General features: G+C 42.2%; 1 protein-coding gene across 2 annotated transcripts in view; it reads right to left on the reverse strand.

Annotated features, from left to right (window-relative positions):
* Window positions 1-1,734: 1,734 nt before the first annotated feature.
* LOC126278462 (CD151 antigen-like) overlaps window positions 1,735-23,039 on the reverse strand; it is a 1,693,623-nt gene continuing 1,672,318 nt past the window's right edge. For both annotated transcript variants that reach the window (XM_049978598.1, XM_049978599.1), the window contains exon 11: window positions 1,735-4,818. In XM_049978598.1, the coding sequence (XP_049834555.1) occupies window positions 4,762-4,818 (57 nt within the window). In that variant the 3' untranslated portion in view covers window positions 1,735-4,761. The remainder of the gene's footprint in view (window positions 4,819-23,039) is intronic.

Genomic DNA, 23,039 nt, shown 5'->3' on the forward strand with positions numbered 1-23,039 from the left:
AAAGGTACGAATTACTTAGTTATGTTCTTACGCGACACAGCAATGCTTTCATAAAAGGCACATGACTTGCTACAGCAGTTGAAAGGAAAGTACACCGTCTTAAAAGAAAATATAACGCAAACATAAACGACCAAAACTAGAGTGATTGGATGTGGTAGAATTAAATCAGGTGATGATAAAATAATTGGATTAGGAAACGAAACACCGAATGCGAATTGTGTAAGTAGCAAAATAACTTATGATGAACGTATTAGAAATGATACAAAAAGTATCCTGGCAATGGCAAGGAAAGCGTTTCTGAAGAAGAGAAGGTTGTAAACATCGAATACAAATTAAATAGTAAGAAGTTTTTGATGATGGTATTTATCTGCAACTGATGTTCTACGGCATCGGCTTCTTTCAGTTTTTCCATTCTTATATAAATAATTAGTGTTAGTATTTTGCAAGTCTTGCATCGTGAGACAACAAAGTTGTGCGCTACGTTTTGGATGATATTAAATTTGCTGTAAAGAGTGAATTTCATGAATAATTGTTTAGGTTAGTAAAATGAATTGATTCATTCAAAGCATTTGTTTCTTTCTGTCGCAAATGGATTCCTTGCCTTCGATTTTATCTGCCACGCGTACAATGTTGTCTGCCTCTCTACTTGAGTGTTATAGATCCGCTGACTTCCATGTAGAGGACCCAGGTTTGATTCCCGGTACGAGACTGAAAATTCGGAACTTTATCTACCTTCAGACCCCTACAGGATGAGGTAGGTGCAAGAACACCACCATCAGTTCCTGGAAACATGAAAAAAGTTCGTCTGTGCAGGCTTGTAGCTGTAAAAGGATTACGTAACTCATTTCCTTTCCTGTTGACAACTTCCAGTTGCAGATTGCAGTGTGCTCATTTTATTGTCCTGTGATTTTAAATTCCTTGCTGTCGTGTCTGTTGCCCTTGAGAAAAACATAAGCTCTTGCTTGTCTTGTCTGTAAGGTTATATTTTTCCTTCCTCCTGCTCTCTCTATAGGTCTCCATGTATTACAATATTATTTCTTTCTCTGTCCTATCTAGTGCATCAGAATGTTATTTTATTAATTTCAGTATTCAGTTACTAATACTTATTTCATCGGTCTCCATTTTCCCACTCCTATTGTCGTTTTAGTACAGAACTTCCTATTTTAATCTGAAAAGAAGGCTACCTAAGATGACCTCTGTGATGTATTTGGCAGTTTTTGTTCATCTGTCCATTATTTTAGCACTCTCCCTTTTAAACCTCTTGAAAACCCAGAAAAAAAGAGTGACTGTTACAAAGATTGGGTTGTAACTCAATAGTTGCAGTCTTCATCACTTCCTGTGCAAGGAAACCTATCAGGTACTTACTGTGAATTACGAACTGTGGTATGTAACTTACCTTTTGACACTGAAATCATTGTGTTTTTGTGGAGTATACACTACCTTGGGTTATATGTAACAAGGTAAATCATTGGCACTATGCATAGCTAAAACTCATCTTTGTCCTATTCACTTAGTTTACTACACACAGTATCATGAGAGATTAACTACAATGTTTGGAATGAACGACTATGTTGAATCACTGTGCTGTTTTGTGAAGGATCCTCGTCCTGTAAGGTTGATAGTATTCAGCCTTCATAGGTATGTATTTGTGTTTGCATCCTGACTTGGTCCAGTCAAGGGTTTTAGGTTTCCACATATATTTCTGGCTTTGGTTAGTAAAGTATTTCTTCTAGATATATTGCATCATATTTTATTGATCTTTTAATTTATAGTTTACAATGATGTACAGTGACTTTAAGGTAGTCAGTACTGATTGGTTAGGCAGAACATACAATATTAAAGTACTAAAGTCAGAGAAATGAGAAAGAGATACAAGAATTTGTATACAATCATCAGTAAATAGGTACAAGACTTCTTTTACTGTTATATATGATAAAAATTTGTGCAGTTTACCTTATTGTATTATTTGCATTATTTATACTGTAGTGTTGACAGTTGTGGACTTTTGTTCCCTTCCAATAAAAAAAATTAAACTCTGCCTTCAGTTTTACAAAATAGGATTCTATTTAGCACAATGTTTAAGATAACATAATACACTCTGTAGTCATGCGGGAACTACAACCTTTGAAATTCTTTAGTTCCTATAATAAACTTTTTCATTGGCATCCCTACAATTTTGCATAACTGTAGTCCTTATGTCTGAGCTTTGTATGTCAAAAACTATTTTAATAATACCTAACTCATTAAATGCATTTTTATTTTTGAAGGTACTTTACATGTCTCTCCCTACTGATTTCCAGACTTTACTACCATGCTGAATGTAGAGTTTCACTACTTCATATGAACCTATGGTGTCTAATGGTGGTTCATTTTATGGCAACCAATATTTAATCACAACAGATTAAAGACATTGCTTTTTGTAAAATATATTCTGTTTTATGTATTCTCAAATAAAGTGTTGACTAGTCACAAAATTTACACAGCAACAAACATAAACAAATCCTTAGAATTTTTTCTGAGCAATGGTATAAGTGCTACTTCATGTGTAACAGAAATGATGTTACACATATTCAAGGTGAGACAGTTTAGAGAAGACATTAACCTTTACAATTTTATGTCTGAATTATTGTATTCAAATCAAATACTCAAATATGTTTCTCTGTAGAGATATAAACAGTCCATAGTTTCAGTGAGTATGAGTATAACATCTCAAAGTGATGCACTTAGTTTCTTAATTCCTTAGTAAATGTGTAACTAAAGTAATTATTATTTCTGACTGTCTTTTTTAATTCTACATTCAAGTGAATAGCCATCTTATGACTAAGTTTTAGAATTATGTTGGGCTATTTAAAAACTCACAAATAAAACAAGGTATAATTACACAATAGAACCATATTGTGATATGTTGTAGAATCAGCATATGAGAAAATGACATTAGGTAAATCAGAAGTAGTATTGAACTAAAAATAAACAATCTTCTGAACTTACTTTCTTCATTATTTTGTACATAACAATTTCATGTGATGGGATTTTCAAAAGAACTGCAGGTCATTGCCTTTCTCATTTTTCCTTACTTTCTTAAACTGGTAATGCAGTCAGTTACACATGTCTCAGTAAATAGAAAAATTACAGCGTTTCTCTTTGTACAAGGTATTGCAACCTGAAGATACACTATCTTTACAAATGACTTCTGCTTGTATTGTTCAACTATAATGGTATTACAGAAGATTTTGAAGAGGAACGAAACACGTAAGTAAGAAACTATTTTTACTTCAAGATATGTAATTGTCTGTATTCATAATTTTTAAATGCAAATTAAGATACTTCACAAACTACCAGGAAATGTAGTCCCATAGTATTTCAGTAAAGCAAGTACTTCACTATAGGCTTAATATGAAGTATTTCAGAATTTTTTAGGGTTCACTGTACACCACAAATTTAATATATGGCACTTTTGGGGCCTCTGACAATAAAATTCTCTGAATGAATTTATGACAGGAGAGTAATAGCAGGTATATGAAATTTTACTGAAAATAATCTCTGCAAATAGTAACATATCACTGAAGATTAATATGCAGTTGCTGGAGTGTGACAATATAGTTCTGATTTACACAGAGCTTTAGGTCTCTTAGTACACTGTACTGAGTGATACAACCATTGATCGCAGATATAGTGTGGGGAACACTATAAGTCTGTTAGAAAGTGTCAGAGTACAGGCATTTTAGGCTATTTGCTGAAGCCATGAATTCATGCAGTCATGTTATTGTCTGTTAGGAGCCGTAAATGTACTTGACAAACTGCAAGATTTGTTTATTCACATTTTATGCAACAATAGATTCTTATGTGGTTTCTCAAGTTTCCAGTCAGTATATGTCACACATCTCACTGCCTGCCAATGACAGAGGGAAAAGGTGACTGATCAGTATAAGGTGTCCAACAGTTGTTGATTGTGGTCTAGGTTAGGAATCATTAAGCCTCTCATAGAGACAGTGAGGCATTCATATCAGATGTTGAGAATATTAGTTACTGTCATGTACCTCAGATTTTATTGTCAGAGGTTTTGTTTAAGTTTTATTTCGTTATTATGTCCTACCTGCAATGCTTAGGTATGGACAAATATTTAGAATTCAAATTTTGTGTGTATGTGTGTATTAAAACCACACTATACAATGTTTTACAAAAAGTCAAACACCAAAATAATACTTGCATGATGTAAAAAACTTGTTTTAGAAACATAGTTCATTTTCATATGTGAAAATATGAATGTATTTAATAACAGCTGCATTGGCAACCATGTCAGACAGCACGAGTAAGTGACAATTACAGAGGCACTAAAATACCAGACTGAAGCCATTTGTATGTTAACAAACCTCACCAACATACAAAACACTGAAAATATTTAATAGTTTTTCTGTGCAAAATACTCTTCTCTTTATTGTATTTGTCAGTTACATTAAGAACCTACATTCACATATTTAAACAATTTACAATTCTACAATAACAATATCTTGAACAGCCAAAAATTCTGAACAATTTCAACTTTAATAGACTGAGATTGCATGGTAAGAATAAAGACACTGTCCCATTGATTATGCTTATCAGCTACTCAGTTGTTAGCATTTCAGTTTTTCTGAGCAAGTAAAACACATTATTTATAAAATCTACTGAAAAAATATAGTAACATCATCACAGCTGATAGTAGACATTTATCAACAAATTTTCCTCAAGAATGAAGACTGTGAGACAAGATCCTATTTACATTCAAACATCATCTCCCAGTTTCTGGCAGAGGAAAAGAGAGATAACCATTCCAATAACCTGCAAATATAATTGAAACATTATATCAGTAAAAATGTAATGATTTCTATTAACAGAAAACAGAAATAACTTTTATATAAAGGCTACCCCATGAAACAAGTTTATATTTTTCAGTTTTGAGCATGTGTGTTCATTCACTTCTGCATCACTTACTCGAAACCCACTGGAAGAACACACCCTAATAGATGTGGAATGCATGAAAATCTTATTATGGAACTAAAATTTAGTACTGATAAAATGATTTTATGAGCTGTATTTTTAAATATATCCATGTTAATTACAGAAACCATGTATTAGTTCTGAATGAATCTTTTTAAACATAGAAAGACTGGTAAGGTAGCATGTAACATAAGCAGCAGAATATACACTATATTTAAAGAACTAGTATTCAGGTGTTTATATTACCTAATAGTGGTCACCCGTTATACACTCTTGAAAATTGTACGAGATTACTGCTTCACATCATATATCATTTCCTGTGTTATTGGAGATTTATTTACAAATAATCTTGTTTCCTACAATGATAGTGTAGATCCAACAAGCCAGAATCCTAATATTTGCAAAATTTATAAACTACATACTTAATGAAAATAATGAAATAAGGTGAGCAGTGAAGAATATTAATAAATTATTTTTACCAGTGTGTAACTTACAAGAGCTCATCAAAATAAAAAAAGTGCTACAAAATTATTTTAGGTTGTGGACTGTATCTAATAGCAAAATGTTGAACAAAAATTTCAACAATATTACATATGGCCTTTATAAAGGCATGTGATACTACTGGGGAATAGAACTTAGCTCTTACACATTGTCTTTCCTTTCATCTCTAACATTTTTTGTAAACAAGTGTATACAAATCGTGGTACAATTGGATATCATGGGTGGAGAGGAAGGGAACTGGTGTTATTTATTGGCAGTAATTAAAGACTGAAATTTATTTGACCACATTACTGTATAAGGAGGGAGAGACTTGAGTGACACAGTGTATGCTGGCAGTTACAATGAGGGACTGCATTTTCTATTGCCTGCTGCCTTCCCTTCCCTTCGACAGAACTATATATATATATATATATAATTTGTGTATATGAAAATTCACGAAAAGTTGTATCACTGGTTTCTCTGATATTTACTTAAATGTGGAATCGACGGCAGTATGCTTTAAGCTCTTATGGATCTCAACACCTCATCTCTATTCTAGTCTATTGACCATGTTGGCAGTCATTACAACTTGAGTTTAATCATTGCCACAAGTGGCACTTTGTATTTGGAGTTGGTTGTTTACTCTGCAGGAATCGGCTTTCGTGTGCAGTGCAAACATGAGATATGTTGGATCTATTTTAAATGCTAACAGAAAAGTAAAGCTGTGAGGACGGATCGGGGCTAGCTCAGTTGGTAGAGCACTTGCCCAAGAAAAGCAAAGGCCCCGTTTTCGAGTGTCGGTACGGCACACAGCTTTAATCTGCTACCCTCTGTTTCAGAGTGAAAACTCTCATTCTGGGAATAGAAAAGGAAATTACCAGGAAAAGTTAGCCGCAAAGGAACTAGGGTCTCTGAGAACAAATCCTTTGGTTCAGAAAGTGACGAAGTCAAACAAGCTTGACTACAAGCGAACATTTAACAACGAAGTGTACAGTTAGGATAAGCTGTTGTGTGAGTACAGCATAAGAATATCTGATTTTCAGTCCAAAAATAAATTCATCAACTAATACATCTGTTAAGGATCTTGTACATTTGTCACACTAAAACTCCCACTTACACAACAATGTTAATTGGAGAATTGCGAAAGCTTAAGCTCTAAACTGTACTTAATTATGTAGAAAACAGCAAAATTCTTTCTTTTGTCAGATATGTTATTTATCTTATTATTATTACTATCGTTATTATTATTATGTTGTTATTATTATTAGTGCCAGTGGCTGTAGTTCTATAAACTTGTTACTAAGCGTAACTGTTATGCAGAAGATGCCATTAATTTCGTGCTCTCAAATTTATCTTAGTCCAGAAATCGGAGAAATCGGTGGACACCCAGGGTGTATACTCATGAGCCGCCACTGATTTTGAGAAAATCATTAAATTACCAGCAGAAAATGAAAGAGCTGGAACCTAGTTAACCATGAAATAATTAATGCATGCTAGATTTTTCAAAAGTATATATCATGAAGGCCGAAAAGGAAGTAAATGTATGATATAATAAGAGTCATAATATTGGGCAGTTCTCAGCAAAACATAATAAATCAACTTTGAGGAACATAATATATTTAACATCCTGGCAGATTAAAACTGTTGTCTCGATCGAGACTCGAACTCGGGACCTTAGCCTTTCGCGGGCAAGTGCTCTATCGACTGAACTACCCAAGCACAACTGACGACTCCTCCCTACAGTTTCAATTCTGCCAGTACCTCGTCTCCCTCCAAACTTCACAGAAGCTCTCCTGCGAACCTTGCAGAGCCAGCACTCCTGCAAGGAAGGACATATTGGAGACATGGCTTAGGAACAGCCTAGGGGATAAAACTTCCTGGCAGATTAAAACTGTGTGCTGGACCGAGACTCTAACTCGGAGTCTCGGTCGGGCACACAGTTTTAATCTGCCAGTAAGTTTCATATCAGCGCACACTCCGCTGCAGAGTGAAAATCTCATTCCAGCCTAGGGGATGTTTGTGGAATGAAATTTTCACTCTGCAGCGGAGTGTGCTCTGATATGAAACTTTCTGGCAGATTAAAACTGTGTTCTGGACCGAAACTCGACCTCGGGACCTTTGTCTTCCGTGGGCAAGTGCTCTACCGTCTGAGCAACTCAAGCACGATTCGCGAACAGTGCAGGAGTGCTAATTATGCAAGATCTACAGGAGAGCTTCTGTGAAGTTTGTAAGGTAGAAGGCGGAATTAAAGCTGTGAGGATGGGTCGTGAGTCGTACTTGGGTAGCTCATGGTAGAACACTTGCCCGCCAAAGGCAAAGATCCCCAGTTCGACTCTCGGTCTGGCACACAGTTTTAATCCGCCATGAAGTTTCATATCAGCACACACTCCGCTGCAATGTGAACATTTGATTCTGAAGATGTCATATATTAATTGATTAGTACACACATTTAACATCTCTGTAGGAATATCGTCACCAAGCGAAGAGGTGCAGTAGTTAAGACACTGAACTCGCTTCTGGTATGACGGAAGTTCAAATCCCCGTTTAGTCATGGAACGTTATATTTCGCGAGGTTTCCCAAAATTGCGTAAGGTAAACGTTGGAATACTTCATTTGATAAGGACACAGCCGATTTATTTATCCTCCTTCCTCAAATCGAACTTTGTTTTGTCTGTAATAACCTAGTTGGGCGGTAAAATAAAATGTTGTGTTGTCTGTAATAACCTAGTTGTCGACAGGAAGTTGGACGGTAAAATAAAATGTCGTGTAACTAGGCCCTCCCATCGGGTAGACCGTTTTCCGGGTGCAAGTCTTTCGATTTGACGCCACTTCGGCGACTTGCGCGTCGATGGGAATGAAATGATGATGATAAGGGCAACACAACACCCAGTCCCTGAGCGGAGAAAAATCTCCCACCCAGCAGGGAATCGAACCTGGGCCCATAGGACTGATATTCTGTCGCACTGACCACTTTTTCTTTTTTTAAAAAAAAAATCTCATTTTGTTCGTTTTCGTTCGTTGTATCTGCTCGGGGCGGATGTCGCAAGACACCTGTTTCAGTTCGTCGTTAATCTATTAACTCAGTATTTTTTTATTATAGAGGGCAGCTAACTCTCTGACCGAACACGCTGAGTTACCGTGGGGGGGGGGGGGGGGGGGGGGGGGAGGCGATTGGGCGGGAATGTTGGCAGTGGCCATCGAAAGGGTACAGTCCCGGCATTTGCCTGGAGAGACTAAGGAAACCACGGAAACCTCAGTCAAGACTGCCGGACTGGGAATGGAATCCAGGTCCTCCCGAATGCCAGGCCCAACGCTCACCCACCAGGCTCGGTGCCACTCAACTATCGGGGGCGGACAGTTGGACGGTAATAGTCCTTCCTTCTTCCTTCCAATCCCTTAGGAATTTGTTTGTAATGTGACATGTCTAAAACACAGAACATTTGTAGAAAATCGGTTTTCGATAGTGCAATGGCATCGGAAGATAAATTAATAAGTACAAATAAAACATGGGTTAATATGGCATGTGATGTTTTATGTAGTGTCCCTGACATTTCTCTGGACTCAGAGGCCTTGTTCAGATACGAGTATACTGATGTGACAGTTTGAAGTACAGGTTGCTGAAAATAGCGCAGTGCTCTACTGGGCATTGTTGTATTTGATAGGCTCTGCGCTTCCCCTAATCTTTGAATCAGCTCTCGCGATACTGGTCGCTGTTCGCCACAATCTAAATAACAGTGCAAGTAGACTTCTTTCACATACCGTATTCGAAGCATTAGCCAGAGGCGAGATCCATACGGAGAGGCAGAGAAAGGGGATCAACGCCCGACGTTAAGATGTAAGGTTGAATTTTACCCCACACCCATCACCCACACTTCATGAAATAAAACACGATAGATTTACTGTTTAAGTGAGGCCCGGCCACTGAGTGCCACACTTCACGTGTGCAGCGTGCGGGCCAAGGCCCGTACTATCACTCGGCTCAGTTCGCCCCTCTCGGAAATTCCCGAACACTGCGACACTCCATTTAGCACTGCGGTGTGTCGTTATCGGTCGGCACAACACTCAGAGATCGGCGGAGTCCTACTGTCAGCCCTTTTTACCTTCCGCTATTTGTTTCGTGGTATGAAGGGCGTTCACAGGTCCAGTGGCCGTTTGCACCAAAAGGGGCAGTGTACCGATACACCGTCACTGAGCCGTGGTGAAAACTGCTGTTTGGAAGAGCGCGCCGCAGCGCGTAGTGTGAAGCAGTCGCCCTCCGTTTCTGGCGGTGGCGCCGCTGTGGCAATGGCAGCTTTGGTGTCTCCCTCTGGTGAGAAAGGGGAAAAGTTGCCTGTTCACGTGCATTTAAGGGGCACTATGACCTCGCCAGTTGGTCAGTCTGGGTCAGTCTCTCGTCCGCATTTGTTAGGCATAAGAGAACTCAGTGAGTGGTCGCCCGGTCGGCGCTTAGTTCGTGCATCTGAGTCTGCGCAGTAGGCCACCAGTCTGCTCGAGTTTGCTCAGGCAATGGTCATTGGCGGTTGGATCGATCGGTTGGTCGGTCGCGCACTGAGACACGAGACGACTTGTCCGCTTTGAGCGTCGGCGCATGTGAGGTCGCCACGTGAGTCCAGTGGGCCGCGGCGCATAGCGAGGAGTAGTGACTTCGTGGTCGACACGAGAGCAACAGGAGTCGACCCACGACATCGGCCTGGCCGGTGCGAATTGCGACGCCGTGAGACGGCAGATCGGCGCGCCTTCCTGCGTCCACTGAAGCGGCTGGCAGCGGACGGTTCGGCAGAGCGATTTGAGGGTGCTGCGCCAGGTCTTCTCGAGAAATCGCAGTTTATTAGAAGTTATTGGTGATAAGTAGTTTGATTTACTCTTGTTAAATTCTACTTGTTTTCTTGGTGAGGTCACCAGCCGTTTTGCTTTGGGGTTGTCCCACCATTCTTTTCCGTTTTCCCACCCACAGGAAGGTGGTTGTTTATAAATTGAGTGGACCGTTTTTCCCTTGTGGAGTAGGGGCGGGTTAGAGCAACCTGCGTTTCGGGTTGTTCGGTAATCGCCCTATCAATCTACCGTACGTTAGTAGGTGCCTCTGTCATGTTTGTCGGATTTGGTGTATTAACGAATTTATTGCTTGGAGTGTAACGGCCCAATAGGTGCAATGTTTTGATCTTTGGAAACGAACACTTCGATTGAAATGTGCAGGAGCACATGTTGTGTCGTACTTGTAAAGGCACATGTTCTAGCAGCACAGGTAGAGTATCCCGTATGAAATCATGATAACGTGCCCTATTGAATGTAGGTGGATGAAACGAAAATGAGCTATAACACTGAAATTAAGCGTTTCCGGACACATGTCCAATTAACATCTTTTCTTTATTTGTGTGTGAGGAATGTTTCCTGAAAGTTTGGCCGTACCTTTTTGTAACACCCTGCATAACCTTCAGAATTCTTCTACAGCGTCATAATTCAAAATCTTGTGTTCTCTTATTCTCTGAACTGCTTAGTGTCAACGTTCCACTTCCGTACAAGACTACACTGCAGACAAACCTACCGAAAATAGTTCCTAACACTGAAATGGTTATTAGAAGCTAACAAATTCCTGTTTTTCAGAAACGCATTTCGTACTATTGCCAATCTGTTCCTTGCAGGGTGTTAGGAAAGGACTTTCAGATGGGAGTGAGTACATAATATTTTGTACCATCTGTTCTACAACCGTTCCAGTTCAAATGTTTAACTCATCCACTTCTGCTTAAGGAATTGAATTAGGGAATTATTAGGTGACAATTCTAAAGGAAACTTAACGAAATATCCCTTTGTCGCTTAAGCACATTTGTTCGTATTAACATTTAAGCATTACGTGTTTACATTATTCGAAAACGAAACAACCCATCATACTGTACGTATAGCATACTACTGGTGCGTTACAATAGCGGCTCGATGTGACGACAACCAACGTTGTTACAGACATTATACCTACGAAGCGTGTTCTGGTTCTCTCTGCATCCCAAGTGGTGACTCTTCAGCCCCTAGTGCAGAGGCCAGAAGTCTTGCAGCAGATCCCCTACAGGACTCTCGTACATTAAACTTTGCATACAGAAAGAAAAAGCAGTCCGTAGTAGTTAAATCGACCGATCGAGGTGGCCACGCGTTTGGGCCGCCTCGGCTTATCCATGTTTCACAATACCTCCTGCTGAGATGTAGTTAGCGTTCTGTCATATCGCTGACTTGGTTGCAGAGTATCTTTGCGTCTGCAGAGAGTCGAGCGAGGGACACGGAACTGTTATGTTGTGTTGTGGGTAGCTCTGCATGTGAGAGGCATTGTTACTATGGAAGTTGAAGTGTTTCTGCAAGTGCAGTTACAGTAAAGTGATGAAATATGGAAGTGATTCAAGGGAAAGTGCGTAATGATGTAATTAAAAACGAGCAGTTTCGTTAGATAACGTATTTGTGTATCCTCTCGTTGCGTGTCGCACAGCATCAGTCATCCGCGCATTTTTCGGTCTCTCAGAATGAACTGATGTGAATCAGTAAAAATTAGTTACCATAACAGAGTGCAATCAAGTGCCAGCGCCTTGTACCGAGCGTGAGAACATGCCTTCTGTCATAGCATTTCCGCATCATCAACAGTCTACCGCGCCACGACTGTTACGCGCACGCTCGTACAGTTGAGAACTGTGAACTGTAAATTAGCTTTATGAGCCGTGCCATATCACTACTAGTGTTAAGGAGGACTGGCACCAGGTATCTGGATGTGTGACGAGCGTAACAACTTTTGTTCGATCATTCGGCTTTCGCATCATCAACAAACACCCGCGCCGTGCTCGGTTACGCGTACGCTCGTCCAAGTGATATTGTGGACAGATAATCATCAAGACTGTTAATTGGGATAAACATTTACAAATTACAATGTAAGCAGTGCAACCTGTGATTTCGTATCGTCTCAGAATATAGATCTTCAAACCGGACGTAGGACAGTGTTGTGCTTTACGTGAGTGGCTCCCCTAAACCCGTTTGCATATTTCGGTACATAATTTCAGGCAAGCCAGCAGCAGTTTGGAGCAGAACAGTACGACCGCCGCGGGATTATCAGGTACGTGTTGTGGACAGGGCGCACGGTCAAGAAACGAGAAGCGACAATCAGTTTAAGGGGCCCGCCATTTGTACCCTCGGGTGTATTACAATGTTTCCGAACCGCAAGTGAGATGATGCACCATCATATTGAAACCACATTTCCTCACGGACGTTCAGTGACACAGCTTCCAAGAACGGCTCCAATACGTTTTGTAGGAATATCAGCTATGCAGAACTAGTTAGTTTGAGAGGAAGGAGGTAAGGGCCAATCACATGACCGTCCAGAATACCTCCCCACATGTTAACACCAAATTGGTGCCGAAATCTCTGAACATGCACGGGACGACGGTTTTCGTCTGCACAGACATGGCTGTTTCGCGAATGTAGGACACAGTCTCTAGTGAACTGACATTCATCTGTGAAGACAGTCCGATGCAGCGTTGCTGGTACGGCGTGCAGCAGGCAACGTGTTGTGGAAAATCGGCTGGACCTATAGCGTGTACCCTTTGTAAGTGGTGCGAATGTAATTGTTGCTCATGCAGAACGTCCCAGATGATGCTGTGACCAATACCCATTGCACGCTCGCTTGTTCGAATATTCTTCAACACAATGCAGCATACCTTCAGCGTTGCAGTGGAGCACCACAGCCCTGCCTCCTCATTGTCAGTGTACTGGTTTATCAGAGCTGCTGAGTAACTTGGGTAAAACGTTTTGCCATGGCGCTACTTAGCGGAAAACGTTCGTAATACAGCGAGTAGCAGGTCTTCCGTTACCTTGAGATTCGCCATACATCAGGTGCATGTCTGTGTATTCTGAACACGTGTGGAAACGCTTACTATATCGGAGACGCACAGAAACTGACTAGATCTCTCCTCAAGATAGAAGTTAAACGACATCAGGTGATCGTCTGACGTAGTACACGTCATCCTGTCTACACTACTGCACACCAAGACTGGCAATTCTATCTTTTCTCCCTCAGCAGACGTAGATGCGTTACACTTATGAAGTGAAACCGTCGTAGAACGGAAGTGGTACGTTTCCGAACATTGGTTCCCATTCAAAATATTATGTATTCACTCCCCTCGACAAGGTCTAGAAGTTTGTAACAGGAATTTCCAAACAGCCTGTATATCCTCTTTAATTCGGCTGTCTTCAGTTAATCTGTTGCTCAAATAGCAAAACACACTTACTACTTCTAGTTTCTCATTTCCTGGCATAATTCCCTCAGCATCACCTTGTTTAAGGGGAGATGTAATAGATTTTGGTCCAAATAATTGATTTTTCAAAAATATTATTTTCTTGATTTACACAGATTAATATGTTGTGTGTGAATTTTATTGCAATAGCAGCTCTAGAAATCCTTTTAAATGGTTAAACTAATTAGCTCTGCACTGGCGGCCACTGCCACCTTTTCCGGTACTTGGGAAACTGCTCGCTTCATCGGACTTTTTGTCAGTGTGAAGGCTATTTTCTTTAGATATTTTTGGCTGACTTCTATATCTCTGGTTGACTTCTATATCCTTGGCTGACATCTATATCTTTGCCTGAAAACTTACTTGCATGTGGTATATTTACGTTTTGAGTAAACTAACACATATTAGTAAGTGGAAGGTTGAATTCCCAAACCTTTACGTGGAAGTCAAGATTTATGCATAATGGGTGGTGAAAAACTGTTTAGGAAACGTAGGTTTCATGGAAATCGGTTTACCAACAAAAAAGAGGAAGCAGCTTCAAGTGAAGAACATAAGCTCTCAGCTTCAGCATCGAAACTTGGGACAGGAGCATTGTACAGATGCGTGGAATGATGTTGATATGGATTCCACTGGATTCAGACTTATTGATTTAGAGTTTCTCTGCCAGGCTATAAAGTTTTCATGTTCATATGTTAGCTGTAAAAAAAGTGAATGCATGATTGTTGTTGAAGAAAGAAGAGGGGGAATAGCTTGTGATTTTAAGGTTATTTGTATTTCGTCTGGCTATGAATCTTCATTTTCCTCCTCCAAACAAACTGACGCTGATACCTGTGAAAGCAATTTTAGGCTGGCATATGCTCTGAGATGCCTTGGACAGGGCAGGGAAGGAGGTAATTTATTGCGTGGTTTTCTGAAAATGCCTTCACCTTGCGCAAGGTTTGCATAAACAAATAAATAAATGTCGTCTGCTTTATGCGATACTGCCAAAGCTTCTATGAAGAAAGTATTGTGGGAATTGGTGGAAATAAACCAAACAGAAATAGATCATGGGTAGATATTCATGACAGTAAATCTCCTACAAATGTCACTGACCTGTTGTGTGTCTGTAGATGGGACCTGGATGAAAAGGGGTCACACATATCTGTGTGGAGTTGTATCTGTTAGTGGTATTGAGTCAGGTAAAGTTTTAGAAGTAGAAATTACGTCTAAATACTGCCACCTGTGTGCAACAAGGAAAATGTCCAACAATTAAGACCGTGAGAAATTGTGGCGAGAAAAGCATGCAGAAGCATGCTCTACAAACAATAATGACCCACGTGGGGGTATGGAGTCTGCTGCAAATGTGATGATGTTATCCATATCTGAGGATCAGTATGGTGTTAGATATAATAAATACCTTGGTGATGGGGACTCCTCTTCGTTCGAAGTGGTAACAGATAAAAATCTGGACAATAAAACAATAGAAGAGTTGGAATGTGTTGGCCACATCCAAACGAGGTATGGTGGTAGGCTTGGTCTCTTGCTGAAAGAGAAGATAGGTGAAGTACTTGAGGATCGAAAACCATTAGCAGTAAAAGGCAGGCTTACTCTGAAAGAAATTGATTCTCTTCAGATATTTTATGGGGGGGGCTATCAGGAAATGCACATATAATTTAGAGGCAATGAGACGTGCTGTGTGAGCAATTTTTTTTTCCACAATCTATCCACTGACCAAACACCAATGCACAATCTGTGTCGGAAAGACGATTGGTGTAAGTTCAACAACAGATGTGAGAGGTATTCACATAAACTCATTATCAGAACCTGTTATGAATGTAATTAAGCCCACATTCAGGTTTCTTGCAAACCCTGATTTATTGATGAAGTGTCTTCACGGAAAGACACCAAATGCAAATGAAAGCCTCAATAATTTAATTCGGATCAGATGCTAAAAAGGACTTTCTGTGGACTTGAAGAACTCAAAATAGGTGTCTATGATCCAGTTTTATGTTACAATAACGGAAGTAAAGGCAAAGTGCTGAAGAGAGATGGTATAGATCCTGGTGTGTTTACAACAAAAGCATTTTACACGATCGACGTTGCATAATTTTAGATTCGTACGTTAGTAAATATGGCTGTAATGATTTTTGAAAGAAGTGGCTCAAAGTGGCTCAAAATGGCTCTGAGCACTATAGGACTTAACATCTTAGGTCATGAGTCCCCTAGAACTTAAAACTACTTAAACCTAACTAACCTAAGGAATCACACACTTCCATGACTGAGGCAGGATTCGAACCTGCGACCGTAGCAGTCCCGCGGTTTCGGACTATAGCGCCTAGAACCGCATGGCCACCGCAGCCGGCTTGAAAGAAATGTATACATTTTCCGCTTCATTCTCCCTTAATTCAGTTACACACCATTGCCTGCGTTTTACTTTTACTGATGTTCATCTGATAATCTACTTTCAAAACATTGTCCATTTCGTTCAACTTTTCTTCCAAACCCTTTGCCGTTTCTGAGAGAATGACAGCGACATCGGAAAACAATAACTTTTTTTTCTTTTCCATGAACCTCGTTTCCTTTCCAAATAGCTCTTTAGTTCCATTTACTGCTTGGTCAGAGAACAGATTCAATAATATCGAGGATAGGCTACAGCCCTGTCTTTCCCCCCTTCATATCCTTCGAATCTCATAACTGCAGACTGGTTTCCATAAAAGTTATACACTCCTGGAAATGGAAAAAAGAACACATTGACACCGGTGTGTCAGACCCACCATACTTGCTCCGGACACTGCGAGAGGGCTGTACAAGCAATGATCACACTCACGGCACAGCGGACACACCAGGAACCGCGGTGTTGGCCGTCGAATGGCGCTAGCTGCGCAGCATTTGTGCACCGCCGCCGTCAGTGTCAGCCAGTTTGCCGTGGCATACGGAGCTCCATCGCAGTCTTTAACACTGGTAGCATGCCGCGACAGCGTGGACGTGAACCGTATGTGCAGTTGACGGACTTTGAGCGAGAGCGTGTAGTGGGCATGCGGGAGGCCGGGTGGACGTACCGCCGAATTGCTCAACACGTGGGGCGTGAGGTGTCCACAGTAAATCGATGTTGTCGCCAGTGGTCGGCGGAAGGTGCACGTGCCCGTCGACCTGGGACCGGACCGCAGCGACGCACGGATGCACGCCAAGACCGTAGGATCCTACGCAGTCCCATAGGGGACCGCACCGCCACTTCCCAGCAAATTAGGGACACTGTTGCTCCTGGGGTATCGGCGAGGACCATTCGCAACCGTCTCCATGAAGCTGGGCTACGGTCCCGCCCACCGTTAGGCCGTCTTCCGCTCACGCCCCAACATCGTGCAGCCCGCCTCCAGTGGTGTCGCGACAGACGTGAATGGAGGGACGAATGGAGACGTGTCGTCTTCAGCGATGAGAGTCGCTTCTGCCTCGGTGCCAATGATGGTCGTATGAGTGTTTGGCGCCGTGCAGGTGAGCGCCACAGTCAGGACTGCATACGACCGAGGCACACAGGGCCAACACCCGGCATCATGGTGTGGGGAGCGATCTCCTACACTGGCTGTACACCTCTGGTGATCGTCGAGGGGACACTGAATAGTGCACGGTACATCCAAACCGTCATCGAACCCATCGTTCTACCATTCCTAGACCGGCAAGGGAACTTGCTGTTCCAACAGGATAATGCACGTCTGCATGTATCCCGTGCCACCCAACGTGCTCTAGAAGGTGTAAGTCAACTACCCTGGCCAGCAAGATCTCCGGATCTGTCCCCCATTGAGCATGTTTGGGACTGGATGAAGCGTCGTCTCACGCGGTCTGCACGTCCAGCACGAACGCTGGTCCAACTGAGGCGCCAGGTGGAAATGGCATGGCAAGCCGTTCCACATAACTACATCCAGCATCTCTACGATCGTCTCCATGGGAGAATAGCAGCCTGCATTGCTGCGAAAGGTGGATATACACTGTACTAGTGCCGACATTGTGCATGCTCTGTTGCCTGTGTCTATGTGCCTGTGGTTTTGTCGGTGTGATCATGTGATGTATCTGACCTCAGGAATGTGTCAATAAAGTTTCCCCTTCCTGGGACAATGAATTCACGGTGTTCTTATTTCAATTTCCAGGAGTGTAAATAACCTTTGGGTTCATGTATTTTATCCCTGCTACCTTCAAAATTTCAGCAGTCCAGTCAACATTTTCAGAAGCTCTCTCTAAATCTATAACTGCTAAGAAGGTAGATTTGCCTTTAGGATCAGTCGTAGGGTCTTTACCGCCACACGTGCCCCTTCACGTCTACGAAATCCAAACTGATCTTCCCCGATGGCGGCTTGTGCCAGTTTCTCCATTCTTCTATAAATACACTCACTGAAGGAACTCAACGACGAAAGTAACTTTCGCCCGTTGTTTCACTGCCCAGTAACACAGTTTCATGAACCGTGTATTATATACAGAAAAAACTGCTATACTATAGTACGCAATGAGACAGACACTTTCATTGAAAGAGAATATGTACACTGAAGTCACAGCCATTGGTTATGGTCCACTGGATATTACAAAAGCATGAAATGGTTTTTACAAGGGTGTTTGATAACCATGGACAGCAATGCGTGCTCTGCAACGTGCTGCCACAAGTTTAATAACACCTTCTTGTAATAGGCTTTTCCTTTCCTCGACCAGTGTGGTTGACAAGCACTGGATGCTAGTCGTTGCACATGGAATCTGACTCCCCAGCGCATCGCACACGTGCGCGATGGGATTTAAGCCGGGCAATTGGGCAGGTCAGTCAATTCATCGAATATTCTCTCGTTCAAAGTGCTCCTCTATGAGCCCTGTTCGATGCGGTCTCACATTGTCATCCATTAACACAAAAGTGTACAGTGTTCAAAGATTTGGAGGTCAGTACGCCCACTCAACATGTTTCCACACCGTAACAGGTGGGCCACCCAAATGATCATGTTCGACAATGTTCCTGGTTGCATTACGTGTTCATACCTCTCCCCACGTGAGAGTATGTCCAGTCACTGTTAAGAATGAACCTACTCTCATTCGAAAAGAGGACGCGATCCCACTATTCCCTGTTCGACGGTTCAATCCCGTCTCCGGCCATCCTGATTTAGGTTTTCCGTGATTTCCCTAAATCGTTTCAGGCAAATGCCGGGATGGTTCCTTTGAAAGGGCACGGCCGATTTCCTTCCCAATCCTTCCCTAACCCGAGCTTGCGCTCCGTCTCTAATGACCTCGTTGTCGACGGGAAGTTAAACACTAACCACCACCACCACCACCACCACCACCACCACCACCACCACCACCACCACCACCACCACCATCTTCCCTGTTATAGTCCCTATGCTCTTGACATCACTGCGAAACGTACTGATCGTCGGGAGAAGACACCACCCCCCTGCCGTCGCCGTGCCACTGTGCAGCGAACATACACTACTGGCCATTAAAATAGCTACACCACGAAGTTGACGTGCTAAAGACGCGAAATTTAACAGACAGCAAGAAGATACTGTGATATGCAAATGATTAGCTTTTTAGAGCATTCACACAAGGTTGGCGTCGGTGGCGTCACCTACAACATGCTGACAAGAGGGAAGTTTCCAACCGATTTCTCATACACAACCAGCAATTGACCGGCGTTGTCTGGTGAAACGTTGTTGTGATGCCTCGTGTAAGGAGGAGAAATGCGTTCCATCACGTTTCCGACTTTCATAAAGGTCGGATTGTAGCCTATCGCGATGTTGATTTATAGTATCGCGACGTTGCTGCCCGCGTTGATCGAGATCCAATGACTCTTAGCAGAATATGGAATCAGTGGATTCGGGAGGGTAACACGGAACGCAGAGCTGGATCCCAACGGCCTCGTATCATTAGCAGTCGAGATGACAGGCATCTTATCCACATGGCTGTAACGGATCGTGCAGCCACATCTCGGTCACTGAGTCTACAGATGGAGACGTTTGTAAGACAACAACCATCTGCACGAACAGTTCGACGGCGTTTGCAGCTGCATGAACTATCAGCTCGGAGACCATGGCTGCGGTTACCCTTGAAGCTGCATCACAGACAGGAACGCCGGCGATGGTGTACTCCACGACGAACCTGGTTGCACGAATGGAAAAACGTCATTTTTTCGGATGAATGCAGGTTCTGTTTACAGCATCATTATGGTCGCATCCGTGTTTGGCGACATCGCGGTGAACGCACATTGGAAGGGTGTATTCGTCATCGCCAGACTGGCGTATCACCCGGTGTGATGATATGGGGTGCCATTGGTTCCAAGTCTCGGTCACCTCTTGTTCGCATTGACGCCACTTTGAACAGTGGACGTTACATTTCAGATGTAGCGCTAACCTTCGTTCGATCACTGCGAAACCCTACATCTCCGCAGGATAATGCACGACCGCATGTTGCAGGTCCGGTACGGCCCTTTCTGGATACAAAAGAATGTTCGACTGCTGCCCTGGCCAGCACATTCTCCAGATCTCTCACCAATTGAAAACGTTTGGTCAGTGGTGGCGAGCAACTGGCTCGTCACAATACGCGAGTCTCTTGATGAACTGTGGTATCATGTTGAAGCTGCATGGGCAGCTGCACCTGTACACGCCATCCAAGCTCTGCTTGACTCAATGCCCAGGCGTATAAAGGTCGTTATTACTGCGAGAGGTGGTTGTTCTGGGTACTGATTTCTCAGGATCTATGCATCCAAACTGCGTGAAAATGTAATCACATGTCAGTTCTAGTATAATATATTTGTTTCATGAATGCCCGTTTATCATTTGCATTTGTTCTTGGTGTAGTAATTTTAATAGCCAGTAGTGTAGTATCCTTTGCAGTCCTGTTAAACGTGGATTCAATTGCACCCGCTGTTTGAGGTGTGCCTCTTCGTGCTGGTTGCACACTGTAGCGGTCATCTGCTGCTGTAGTTGACCGTAGATAGCCACCTTCTTTCCTTTTAGCAGTGCTGTCTTTGGTTCCGACAGTTCCCCTTGACACATGAAGGAATGCTGTGAGAAACACCAGCCTCCTCGGCTACTCTCGTAACACATTGTCTTTCTTCCAGTTTCTCTATAATTCTTCCCATTATGAAGTTATCCAGATGATGTATCTGCCTTATCATGTAATTAAGAACTCCATCACAGTGCACCGTAACTGCTCGATGATTGACACAAACTGTCTTTTCCGTTCCTTCAAATCTTCATGTTGTGGAGCTATTTGGCAGTTTAGTCTATCTCATATCACGCAATGTGTCGTCCAACTTTCTATGCACGATGGGGGTGACTTCTCACAATATGCATGCGCCGTTTCATTCATTTCCAACGAGTAGTTTCTATGTTCTTTTACTCTGCCTAGCTCGTCCTTCAGTTTTGCAGAGCAGTGTAATTCATGTCAATATTGCGCAACCATGACTTCTTTAAACTGATTCTTTACTGTTGCTCACACATGTCAGCACGTACCTTCTATGGAAACGGAATTATTACATACTCCCTGAAGTCTGAAGGTATTTCGCCTGTGTCATATGTCTTGCGCAATAGGTGTATTTTTGTCATGGCTGCCTCTCCCAACCAAGTCACTAGCCGTCAGAGAATGTTGTATATTCGCCGTATACTCTTAGAGGAAGCTTTTGACAATGTTGAGTGGAATACTCTTTCAAATTCTGAAGATGGCAGGGGTAAAATACAGGGAGCGAAAGGCTACTTACAATTTGTACAGAAAACAGATGGCAGTAATAAGAGTCGAGGGGCATGAAAGGGAAACAATGGTTGGGAAGGGAGTGAGAAAGGGTTGTAGCCTATCCCAGATGTTATTCAATCTCTATATTGAGCAAGCAGTAAAGGAAACAAAAGATAAATACGGAACAGGTATTAAAAGCTATGGAGAAGAAATAAAAACTTTAAGGTTCGCCGATGACATTGTAATTCTGTCAGAGACAGCAAAGGACCTAGAATATCAGTTGAACGGAATGGAAAGTGTCTTGAAACGAAAAAAAATGGTTCAACTGGCTCTGAGCACTATGGGACTTAACATCTGAGGTCATCAGTCCCCTAGAACTTAGAACTACTTAAACCTTACTAACCTAAGGACATGACACACATCCATGCCCGAGGCAGGATTCGAACCTGCGACCGTAGCAGTCGAGCGGTTCCGGACTGAATCGCCTAGAACCGCTCGGCCACCGTGTCTGGCTCTTGAAATGAGGATATAAGATGACCATCAACAAAAGCAAAACGAGGATAATGAAATGTAGTCGAATTCGGGTGATGCTGAGGGAATTAGATTAGGAAATGAGACACTTAAAGTAGTAGAGGAGTTTTGCTATTTGGGGAGCAAAATGACTGATGATGGTCGAAGTAGGGAGGATATAAAATGTAGACTGGCAATGGCAAGGAAAGCGTTTCTGAAGAAGAGAAATTAGTTAACATCGAGTATAGATTTAAGTGTCAGGAAGCCATTTCTGAAAGTATTTGTATGGAGTGTAGCCATGTATGGAAGTGAAACATGGACGATAAATAGTTTAGGCAAGAAAGGAATAGAACCTTTCGAAATGTGGTGCTGCAGAAGAATGCTGAAGACTAGATGGGTAGATCACATAAGTATTGAGGAGGTATTGAATAGAATTGGAGAGAAGAGACTAGAAGAAGGGATTGGTTGCTAGGACATATTCTGAGGCATCAAGGGATCACCAATTTAGTACTGGAGGGCATTTGGAGGGTACAAATCGTAGAGGGAGACCAAGGGATGAGTGCGCTAAACAGATGCAGAAGGCTGTAGGTTGCAGTAGGTACTGGGAGATGAAGAATCTTGCACAGGATAGAGTAGCATGGAGAGCTGCGTCAAACCAGTCTTTGGACTGAAGATGTTTCTTAAACCAAATTTTAGTGATGGTTAAATTATGGCTTCTGCAGAATTCTTCTAGGCCATCTCTCTCTCGTTCCTTTCCGCCAGTTCATGTTTTCCTCTTAGTTTTCCTACTACTGATTTCTAGTCGCCTATCAAAATTAAATTTTCATTTCCTTTACTTTATGACTTTATTTAATCACACGTTGTTTCAATTTCTTCGTCTGTGGAGCTAATTTGCATGTACGAGACTTGTACTACTGTGTCGGGTGTTAGCGTCGTGTCCATCTTGCCTATAATAATGCACTCACAATGCAGTTCTAGTTGTTAAACCGAATCCCTATTTTCTTGAACGAGATTTTCACTCTGCAGAGGAGTGTGCGCTGATATGAAACTTCCTGGCAGATTAAAACTGTGTGCCGGACCGAGACTCTAACTCGGAACCTTTGCCTTTCGCGGGCAAAGGTCCCGAGTTCGAGTCTCGGTCCGGCA

The sequence above is a fragment of the Schistocerca gregaria genome, chromosome 6 (genome assembly GCF_023897955.1).
Source record: "Schistocerca gregaria isolate iqSchGreg1 chromosome 6, iqSchGreg1.2, whole genome shotgun sequence".
NCBI lineage: Eukaryota > Metazoa > Arthropoda > Insecta > Orthoptera > Acrididae > Schistocerca > Schistocerca gregaria.